The sequence below is a fragment of the Mustela lutreola genome, chromosome 7 (genome assembly GCF_030435805.1).
Source record: "Mustela lutreola isolate mMusLut2 chromosome 7, mMusLut2.pri, whole genome shotgun sequence".
Taxonomy (NCBI): Eukaryota; Metazoa; Chordata; class Mammalia; order Carnivora; family Mustelidae; genus Mustela; species Mustela lutreola.
This window is the reverse complement of record NC_081296.1, coordinates 75,059,889-75,072,085: the sequence shown is the minus strand read 5'-3', so window position 1 is coordinate 75,072,085 and position 12,197 is coordinate 75,059,889. Positions and strand designations below refer to the sequence as shown.

General features: G+C 37.0%; 1 protein-coding gene across 1 annotated transcript in view; it reads left to right on the top strand.

Annotated features, from left to right (window-relative positions):
- Positions 1-12,197, top strand: part of FAM227B (family with sequence similarity 227 member B) — a 199,432-nt gene that overhangs the window by 25,469 nt on the left and 161,766 nt on the right. Inside the window, exons 8-9 of the mRNA XM_059181502.1 lie at positions 1,312-1,438; positions 11,340-11,477. Coding sequence (XP_059037485.1) covers positions 1,312-1,438; positions 11,340-11,477 — 265 coding nt within the window. The remainder of the gene's footprint in view (positions 1-1,311; positions 1,439-11,339; positions 11,478-12,197) is intronic.

The window sequence follows — 12,197 nt, the reverse complement described above, 5'->3', positions numbered from 1 at the left end:
TAAAAATTTCCATAGCCTTCCTCTTACAAGGACACTTATGATTGCCATGAAGGCCCACTGGATAATCCAATATAATCTTCCCATATTAAGATCTTTAACTTAACAAAATCTGTGAAGCCTTTTTGCTGTATAAATGAACATTTACACACTGCAAAGACAGTGACCTCTAAGGGACACTTAGATTACAAAGTTTTACATTTAATATTAAGGACTGAATGTGTTTTTAGGTATTTATTTGATTGCTGAGTACCAGAATAATAAATAAAATTTTTAAAAAATTTAATATAGGGCGCCTGGGTGGCTCAGTGGGTTAAGCCGCTGCCTTCGGCTCAGGTTATGATCTCAGGGTCCCGGGATCGAGTCCCGCATCAGGCTCTCTGCTCAGCAGGGAGCCTGCTTCCTCCTCTCTCTCTCTCTCTGCCTGCCTCTCTACTTGTGATCTCTCTCTGTCAAATAAATAAATAAAATCTTTTTTAAAAATTTAATATAAAAATTGTAACTTTTATGTTTAGTCCCTTCCTAAGAGGAGTTTAGTAGTTTAGGGATTTTATGTCTAATAGAATAATGGTAGAACCATATATTTGTTGATATCTGATCATAGTTTTCATATGTAAACAATACACTAATAATTTCAATATATTAACTTACCTAAACAGACTTCAGTTGTTTAAATATATGCTTGCTACTCTTCTCACAAACACACACACACAGAATAATAATTATGTGAGGTGATAGAGGTGTTAGTTAATGCTATGGTGGTAATCATATTGCAATATGTAACATGTATCAACATGTTGTGTACCTTAAACTTACAGAGTTATATGCCAATTATAGTTTAGTTTAAAAATGCATAAATATATTTTTATTATAATGACCTATATGTGTCATTTTCTAAAAGAGCATAACAATACCGAGGCTAAATGAAATAAATAATCATCAAACTTTATCTTAAAATATAACCATCAAGCCTACTCTTGTTAACTTCATCCTTTACCCAAATTAAATTTTCTAAATGAAATAAATAATAAAACTTAAAATAGAGTCATCAGACTTTATCTTAACTGTTAACTTCATCTTTTTATCCAAATTAAATTTTCTAAAATGCCAACAAATAGCTAAACTGACTTTATTCCCAACTCTTCTTTGTTCGTGTCCCTCAATTAGAGGTACAAAAAAGTTATAAGTGGCCAAACACAAGCTATGAGAAAAAAGGGACCTGTATATTTCACAAACTTAATAATCATTTCTTTAGTAGTTTACATATACTACATAAAATATAAAATTATTCTAATATGACTCTATTTTGGGTAGGTGTATCCGGATTGTTTGTCACAGGCCATCTATGCAACATTCCAGGAAGCATTTCCAGAATCCAGTAATCTTTTTAATGATGAATTTAAAGAAGAACTAGGGAATAACATTTTTCTTTGGTTGTCAGGTATGAGTAAATCATTTACATATTGATCATTATTTTGATAAATAAAACTTTTTGTATACAGTATCTTGCTTTCTCCAGCTAAAAAAAATGGTAATTCTCTGCCTTATAAAACATGCCATATTGATGCCTATATTTTTTTAAATTTATTTTTTATTTATTTTCAGCATAGCAGTAGTCATTATTTTTGCACCACACCCAGTGCTCCATGCAATCCGTGCCCTCTATAATACCCACCACCTGGTACCCCGACCTCCCACCCCCCACCCCTTCAAAACCCTCAGATTGTTTTTCAGAGTCCATAGTCTCTCATGGTTCACCTCTCCTTCCAATTTCCCCCAACTCCCTTCTCCTCTCTATCTCCCCATGTCCTCCATGCTATTTGTTATGCTCCACAAATAAGTGAAACCATATGATAATTGCCTATCTTTTTTTAAAAAAAATTATATGTGTGGAATTGTTGGATTATACACCTGAAACTAATATTACACTGTATGTTAACTAACTGAAATTAAAGGGGCACTTGGGTGGCTCAGTGGGTTGAAGCCTCTGCCTTCAGCTCAGGTCATGGTCCTGGTCCTGGTATCAAGCCCCGCATCAGGCTTTCTTGTTATGCATTGGCAAAAAGTTAAGTGGAAAACTAAGCTACACGAGAGTCATGATTTTTTTTAATCATGAATATGTTTTTACAGGTTTCTTTCCCATGCTTTTTCCCATATTGCATATCCATCAAGAGTCAAATGTTTCCTGAGTCTATCCTCATAAATGACCTTTTTGACTTTTACTACATTTTATCTCTCACTTGTGACTATTTTCACTGGCTAGAGCACTTGTTGAAAGAATTTTATAAGACATGTTTTTCTTATTTCTTGTTCTCTTGTTTCTTTCTTAGAGAAAAGGTTTATATTGTAGATCTAAAAAGCCAAATTCAGCATTCTCCTCCTTAATGTATCAAAAATTTCTTTTTCAGGATAAAGTAATCACTATTAGGTGATAAACTAATTACCTTTATTAGGTAATTACTCATTGGCTTCATCTGTCTGTACATTACATACTCCGTTCCATTACTTACATTATCATTGGCTTTCATTTTTGTTTCATTTTTTCACCAACAAAATTTTTATTACCATAATTTCTTATACACAGTAAGAAAACAGATCACTAGAGACTCTATTAGTTTCCTCTTGTTGCTGTAACAAAATTAGCACTTAGCTGTTTAAAACAACACACTGTATTATCTTACACTCCTGAAAGTCAGAAATCCAAAATGAGTCTCACTAGGCTAAAATCAAGATTTAGCAGAGCTGTGTTTTTTCTACAGGTTTTGTGGAAGAAATTTTATTGAAGCCTTTAGAAGCTGTGTACATTCTTTAATTCCATCGCCCTCTTCCATCTTCAAAGCTAGCAATGGCTCATCAGCTTCAGATAAGAAATAAAAAACAAAAACAAAAACAAAAAACTAAAAAAACAAAACAAAACAAAACAAAATACTTTAACAAGCAAATGCGTCCACCAAAAGTGAATGTGAAGACTCTACCCCCAAACTACCAGAACTCATACAGCAATTCAGTAATGTGGCAGGATACAAAATCAATTTATTGAAATCAGTTGCTTTCTTATACACTAACAATGAAAACATTGAGAGGGAAATGAGAGAATCGGTCCCATTTACTATAGCACCAAGAACCATAAGCTATAACCATAAAGCTTATAAACCATAAGCTGGGAATAAACCTAACCAAAGAGGTAAAGGATCTGTACTCGAGGAACTATAGAACACTCATGAAAGAAATTGGAGAAGACACAAAAAGATGGAGAACCATTCCATGCTCATGGATTGGAAGAATAAATATTGTTAAAATGTCTATACTGCCTAGAACAATCTATATATTTTCAGTGCCATCCCAATGAAAATTCCACTGGCATTTTTCAAAGAGCTGGAACAAATAATCTTAAAACTTGTATGGAACCAGAAGAGATCCCAAATTGCTAAGGAAATGTTAAAAAAGAAAAACAAAACCAGGGGCATCACATTGCCTGATTTCAAGCTTTACTACAAAGCTGTGATCACCAAGACAGCATGGTACCAGCACAAAAACAAACACATAGACCAGTGGAACAAAGTAGAGAGCCCAGATATGGACCCTCAACTCTATGGTCAAATAACCTTTGACAAAGCAAGAAAAAATATACAGTGGAAAAAAGACAGTCTCTTCAATAAATGGTGCTGGGAAAATTGTGTAGAAGAATGAAACTCGACCATTCTCTTACACCATATATACAAAGATAAACTCAAAATGGATAAAAGACCTCAACATGAGGCAGGAATCCATCAGAATCCTAGAGGAGGACATAGGCAGTAACCTCTTCAACATCGGCCATAGAAACTTCTTTCAAGATGTGTCTCCAAAGGCAAAGGAAATAAAAGCAAAAATGAACTTTTGGGACTTCATCAAGATCAAAATCTTCTGTACAGCAAAGGAAACAGTCAACAAAACAAAGAGGCAACCCAGAGATTGGGAGAAGATATTCACAAATGACACTACAGACAAAGGGCTGATATCTGAGATCTATAAAGAACTCCTCAAACTCAACAGACACAAAACAGATAATCACTTCAAAAAATGGGCAGAATACATGAACAGAACCTTGTCCAAAGAAGACATACAAATGGCTAACAGACACATGAAAAAATGTTCATCATCATTAGCCATCAGGGAGATTCAAATCATAACCACATTGAGATACCACCTTACACCAGTTAGAATGGCAAAAATTAACTACAGAGTAAACAATAAGTGTTGGAAAGGATGTGGAGAAAGAGGAACCCTCTTATGCTGTTGGTAGGAATGCAAGTTGGTGCAGCCACTTTGGAAAACAGTATGGTGATTCCTTAAGAAATTAAAAATAGAGCTTCCCTATGACCCTGCAATTGCACTCCTGGGTATTTACCCCAGAGATACAGAAGTAGTGAAAAGAAGGGCCACCTGTACTCCATTGTTCATAGCAGCAATGGCCAGAGATGCCAAACTGTGGAAAGAACCAAGTTGCTCTTCAACAGACGAATGGATAAAGAAGATATGGTCCACATATACAATGGAGTATTATGCCTCCATCAGAGAGGATGAATACCCAACTTTTGTGTCAACATGGACAGGACTGGAGGAGATTATGCTGAGTGAAATAAGTCAAGCAGAAAGAATCAATTATATGGTTTCACTTACTTGTGGAGCATAAGGAATAACATGGAGGACACTGGGAGAAGGAGAAGAGAAGTGAGTTGGGGGAAATTGGAGGGGGAGATAACCCATGAGAGACTGTGGACTCTGAGAAACAAACTGAGGGTTTCAGAGGGGAGGGGGGGTGGGGGGTTGGGTGATCCTGGTGGTGGGTATTATGGAGGGTGTGTATTGCATGGAGCACTGGGTGTGGTGCATAAACAATGAATTCTGGAACACTGAAAAGAAATAAAATAAAAGGAAAAAGAAAAAAAAGATGACAGAATTTGTAAAATAAAAGGGGATTTTTTTTAAAAAATGAAGGTGAGATATTTTCTCTAACAAACAAAAGCTAAGGAATTCACCAGAACTGCCTTACAAGAAGTACTGAAAGGTGTTCTTCAAGCTGAAATGAAAGGGCACTAATTAATAACAAAAAATTTTATAAAAATATGCAACACACTGGCAAAGGTAAGCATGTAGTTAGATTCAGAATATTCTAATACTGTAGAATGGTAGTATGTTAACCACTTAATTCCAGTATGAAAGTTAAAAGACAAAAATATTAAAAATATCGATAGCTATAATAATTTCTTCATGGAGAGACAATAAAAAAGGATGTAAATAGTGACACCAAAAACATAAAAGAGGGGGAGTATAAGAGTAGTTTGGGTATGCAGTCAAAGTTAAATTATAAGCAGAAAATAGACTTATATGTTTTATGTAACCCTCACATTAACCACAAAGCAAAACCTAAGCAAATTCATGAGAGGTAAAGAGAGGGAAATCAAAGCAAGCCATTATGGAAAATCATCAATTCACGAAGGAAGCAAAGAGAAAGAATGGAACAAAGCAGCCACAAAGATGCCATAAAACAATTAGACGACATCAGTAAATCCTTACTTAACTATAATTACTCTAATCATATAATCCAATCAAAATACATAGAAATCAATAACAGGAAGAAAGTTAGAAAATCACAAATATGCACAAATTAAACAACACACTCTGGAACAATGAGTGGGTCAAAGAATCAATCAAAAGAAAATTTTAAAAATATCTTGAAAGAGGAGGAATCAAGATGGCGGAGAAGTAGCAGGCTGAGACTACTTCAGCTAGCGGGAGATCAGCTAGATAGCTTATCCAAAGATTGCAAACACCTGAAAATCCATCGGCAGATCGAAGAGAAGAAGAACAGCAATTCTGGAAACAGAAAAACAACCACTTTCTGAAAGGTAGGACCGGTGGAGAAGTGAATCCAAAGCGACGGGAAGATAGACCCCAGGGGGAGGGGCCAGCTCCCGGCAAGTGGTGGAGCAATGGAGCACAAAATCAGGACTTTTAAAAGTCTGTTCTGCTGAGGGACATCGCTCCAGAGGCTACCCGGGGCAAAGCCCACACAGGGTCAGCGTAGCCTCAGGTCCCGCAGGGTCACAGAAGGATTGGGGGTGTCTGAGTGTCGCAGACCTTGCGGGTATTGGAACGGGAAAGCCGGCTACAGAGACAGAGCCGACAGTAAGCTCGCAGCTCGGGGTGACCTTGAACCAGTCGCAGGCTCAGTAGCTCCGACCGCGGCCGGAGGTCAGGCAGACGAGAGTAACTGGGCGCTGTTCTCTGAGGGCGCACTGAGGAGTGTGGCCCTGGGCTCTCAGCTCCTCCAGGCTGGAGACCAGGAGGCCACCATTTGTATTCCCGTCCTCCGGAACTCTACGGAAAGCGCTCAGGGAACAAAAGCTCCTGAAAGCAAACCCGAGCGGATTACTCACCCGGGCCACTGTTAAGGGCGGTGCAATTCCGCCTGGGGCAAGGACACTTGAGAATCACTACAACAGGCCCCTCCCCCAGAAGATCAACAAGAAATCCAGCCTAGACCAAGTTCACCTACCAAGGAGTGCGGTTTCAATACCAAGGAGAGCAGCAGAATTCCAGAGGAGGAGAAAGCAAAGCACGGAACTCATGGCTTTTTCCCTGTGATTTTTTTTAGTCTTGCAGTTAATTTAATTTTTTTATTTTTCATTTTTTGTTTTTTTTTCTCGCCTTCGGGTAAATTTTTTTTTAACTGTTACCTTTTTCTTTTTTAACGATTTTTTACTAGTTTATCTAATATATATATTTTTTCTTTTTTATATTTTTCTTAGGTGTTTTCTTTTTTTTTAAATTCTTTTCCTTTTTTTTTCTTTTTTTTTTTTTCTTCCTTTTTGAACCTCTTTTTATCCCCTTTCGACCCCCTCACGATTTGAGATCTCTTCTAATTTGGTTAAAGCATATTTTCCTGGGGCTGTTGCCAACCTTTTAGTATATTACTTGCCCCTTCATATACTCTTATCTGGACAAAATGACAAGAAGGAAAAATTCAACACAAAAAAAAGAACAAGAGGCAGTACCGAAGGGTAAGAACCTAATCAATACAGACATTGGTAATATGTCAGATCTAGAGTTCAGAATGACAATTCTCAAGGTTCTAGCCGGGCTCGAAAAAGGCATGGAAGATATTAGAGAAACCCTCTCGAGAGATATAAAAGCCCTTTCTGGATAAATAAAAGAAATAAAATCTAACCAAGTTGAAATTAAAAAAGCTATTAATGAGGTGCAATCAAAAATGGAGGCTCTCACTGCTAGGATAAATGAGGCAGAAGAAAGAATTAGTGATATAGAAGACCAAATGACAGAGAATAAAGAAGCTGAGCAAAAGAGGGACAAACAGCTACTGGACCATGAGGGGAGAATTCGAGAGATAAGTGACACCATAAGATGAAACAACATTAGAATATTTGGGATTCCAGAAGAAGAAGAAAGAGAGAGGGGAGCAGAAGGTATACTGGAGAGAATTATTGGGGAGAATTTCCCCAATATGGCAAAGGGAACGAGCATCAAAATTCAGGAGGTTCAGAGAACGCCCCTCAAAATCAATAAGAATAGGCCCACACCCCGTCACCTAATAGTAAAATTTACAAGTCTCAGTGACAAAGAGAAAATCCTGAAAGCAGCCCGGGAAAAGAAGTCTGTAACATACAATGGTAAAAATATTAGATTGGCAGCTGACTTATCCACAGAGACCTGGCAGGCCAGAAAGAGCTGGCATGATATTTTCAGAGCACTAAACGAGAAAAACATGCAGCTAAGAATACTATATCCAGCTAGGCTATCATTGAAAATAGAAGGAGAGATTAAAAGCTTCCAGGACAAACAAAAACTGAAAGAATTTGCAAACACCAAACCAGCTCTACAGGAAATCTTGAAAGGGGTCCTCTAAGCAAAGAGACAGCCTACAAGTGGTAGATCAGAAAGGAAAAGAGACCATATACAGTAACAGTCACCTTACAGGCAATACAATGGCCTAAATTCATATCTCTCAATAGTTACCCTGAATGTTAATGGGCTAAATGCCCCTGTCAAAAGACACAGGCTATCAGAATGGATAAAAAAACAAAACCCATCTATATGTTGCTTCCAAGAAACTCATTTTAAGCCCGAAGACACCTCCAGATTTAAAGTGAAAGGGTGGAAAACAATTTACCATGCTAATGGACATCAGAAGAAAGCAGGAGTGGCAATCCTTATATCAGATCAATTAGATTTTAAGCCAAAGACTATAATAAGAGATGAGGAAGGATACTATATCATACTTAAAGGGTCTGTCCAACAAGAAGATATAACAATTTTAAATATCTATGCCCCCAACGTGGGAGCAGCCAACTATATAAACCAATTAATAACAAAATCAAAGAAACACATCAACAATAATACAATAATAGTAAGGGACTTTAACACTCACCTCACTGAAATGGACAGATCATCCAAGCAAAAGATCAACAAGGAAATAAAGGACTTAAACGACACACTGGACCAGACGGACATCACAGATATATTCAGAACATTTCATCCCAAAGCAACAGAATACACATTCTTCTCTAGTGCACATGGAACATTCTCCAGAATAGATCACATCCTCGGTCCTAAATCAGGACTCAAACGGTATCAAAAGATTGGGATCATTCCCTACATATTTTCAGACCACAGTGCTCTAAAGCTAGAACTCAACCACAAAAGGAAGTTTGAAAAGAACCCAAATACATGGAGACTAAACAGCATCCTTCTAAAGAATGAATGGGTCAACCGGGAAATTAAAGAAGAATTGAAAAAAATCATGGAAACAAATGGTAATGAAAATACAACGGTTCAAAATCTGTGGGACACAACAAAGGCAGTCCTGAGAGGAAAATATATAGCAGTACAAGCCTTTCTCAAGAAACAAGAAAGGTCTCAGGTACACAACCTAACCCTACACCTAAAGGAGCTGGAGAAAGAACAAGAAAGAAACCCTAAGCCCAGCAGGAGAAGAGAAATCATAAAGATCAGAGCAGAAATCAATGAAATAGAAACCAAAATAACAATAGAACAAATCAACGAAACTAGGAGCTGGTTCTTTGAAAGAATTAATAAAATTGATAAACCCTTGGCCAGACTTATCAAAAAGAAAAGAGAAAGGACCCAAATAAATAAAATAATGAATGAAAGAGGAGAGATCACAACTAACACCAAAGAAATACAAAGTATTATAAGAACATACTATGAGCAACTCTACAGCAATAAATTTGACAATCTGGAAGAAATGGATGCATTCCTAGAAACATATAAACTACCACAACTGAACCAGGAAGAAATAGAAAGCCTGAACAGACCCAACAGCAAGACAGAAGAAAGGGAAATTAAGGAGTCAATCCCATTTACAATTGCATCCAAAACCATAAGATACCCAGGAATAAACCTAACCAAAGAGACACAGAATCTATACTCAGAAAACTATAAAGTACTCATGAAAGTAATTGAGGAAGACACAAAGAAATGGAAAAATGTTCCATGCTCCTGGATTGGAAGAATAAATATTGTGAAAATGTCTATGCTACCTAAAGCAATCTACACATTTAATGCAATTCCTATCAAAATACCATCCATCTTTTTCAAAGAAATGGAACAAATAATTCTAAAATTTATATGGAACCAGGAAAGACCTCGAATAGCCAAAGGGAGATTGAAAAAGAAAGCCAAAGTCGGTGGCATCAAAATTCCGGACTTCAAGCTCTATTACAAAGCTGTCATCATCAAGACAGCATGGTACTGGCACAAAAACAGACACATTGATCAATGGAACAGAATAGAGAGCCCAGAAATAGACCCTCAACTCTATGGTCAACGAATCTTCGACAGAGCAGAAAAGAATGTCCAATGGAAAAAAGACAGCCTCTTCAATAAATGGTGCTGGGAAAATTAGACAGCCACATGCAGAAAAATGAAATTGGACCATTTCCTTACACCACACACAAAAATAGACTCAAAATGGATGAAGGACCTCAATGTGCGAAAGGAATCCATCAAAATCCTTGAGGAGAACACAGGCAGCAATCTCTTCGACCTCAGCCACAGCAACATCTTCCTAGGAACAACGCAAAAGGCAAGGGAAGCAAGGGCAAAAATGAACTATTGGGATTTCATCAATATTAAAAGCTTTTGCACAGCAAAGCAAACAGTTAACAAAATCAAAAGACAACTGACAGAATGGGAGAAGATATTTGCAAACGACATATCAGATAAAGGACTAGTGTCCAAAATCTATAAAGAACTTAGCAAACTCAAAACCCAAAGAACAAATAATCCAATCAAGAAATGGGCAGAGGACATGAACAGACATTTCTGCAAAGAAGACATCCAGATGGCCAACAGACACATGAAAAAGTGCTCCATATCACTGGGCATCAGGGAAATACAAATCAAAACCACAATGAGATATCACCTCACACCAGTCAGAATGGCTAAAATCAACAAGTCAGGAAATGACAGATGCTGGCGAGGATGCGGAGAAAGGGGAACCCTCCTACACTGTTGGTGGGAATGCAAGCTGGTGCAGCCTCTCTGGAAAACAGCATGGAGGTTCCTCAAAATGTTGAAAATAGAACTGCCCTATGACCCAGCAATTGCACTATTGGGTATTTACCCTAAAGATACAAACGTAGTGATCCAAAGGGGCAAGTGCACCCGAATGTTTATAGCAGCAATGTCCACAATAGCCAAACTATGGAAAGAACCTAGATGTCCATCAACAGATGAATGGATCACAAAGATGTGGTATATATACACAATGGAATACTATGCAGCCATCAAAAGAAATGAAATCTTGTCTTTTGCGACAACATGGATGGAACTAGAGCGTATCATGCTTAGCGAAATAAGTCAAGCAGAGAAAGACAACTATCATATGATCTCCCTGATATGAGGAAGTGGTGATGCAACATGGGGGCTTAAGTGGGTACGAGAAGAATAAATGAAACAAGATGGGATTGGGAGGGAGACAAACCATAAGTGACTCTTAATCTCACAAAACAAAGTGAGGGTTGCTGGGGGGAGGGGGTTTGGGAGAAGGGGGTGGGATTATGGACATTGGGGAGGGTATGTGCTTTGGTGAGTGCTGTGAAGTGTGTAAACCTGGTGATTCAAAATATATGTTTATAAACAGGGGAAAAAAAGACATTAATATTTCTTATAGACTTTCTCTCATATGAAACTTGAGACTGACAATTTCCACAGGATTATTGTGAGGCTGAAACATGTAATACTCAAAAATGCTTTGAGAAATTAAAAGATATTTTCAAATGCTAATTTCCTGACTAAATTACATTTTATATTAACAGGTTTAAAACCTCAAAAAGGGTTTTGGACTCACTGGAATCTAAAAGATCTCACAACAACAACCATTCATGGTACTAAGAAAGCACCTTCAACATCTGTAAAGGACAGGATTAAAAAGAGTCAGACACGTATAACGGCTGGTAAGTAAGTTTATTGTTAACTGTGAGATGAAATAGCCAAATAAAATATATTAAGTTATGAATTTATCATAATTTTCTAATGATTAATTCTTTGGAGGGTCTTATTATAATAGTTTGAATATTGCTTCACATTGCTTCACATTTTAGTTTTTCATTATAAAAGTGATAAGTGCTTAATTATGTCCTCCCATTTGCCTGTTATATTTTTATATTGATCTCTATCCTACAGTCTTAGAGCATTTTACTTCTTCATTTCCAATCTATATGCCTTATCTATTTTACATGCCTATGACTAGGACCTCTAAGAAAATGTTAACTAAAAACAGTGAGAGTGGACATCCTTGCCTCATCCCTGACCTTAAAGGGGAAATGTTACATTATATGCCTGTTAAATTGTTTACATTATTTACATTATTTGCCAAATAGATGCCTTTTGTCAGGTTGAGGTAGTTTCATTCTCCTCTTGGCTTGCTAAGAATTTTTTTTTTAAATGAATGGATAGATGTAGGATCTTAACAAATGCTTTTTAGCATCTATTGGGATGAACTTTTTTGTTTGTTTCAGTCTTATAATATAGTGAATTACAGGGATTGATTATTGAATGTTAAGCCAACCCTGCATCTCTGGTATAAAACCCATTTGGCTATTATGTTTTAACTTATTCATGTACTATTGGATTTAATTTGATAAAGGTTTGTTTTGTTTTCTTGTACTATCCTG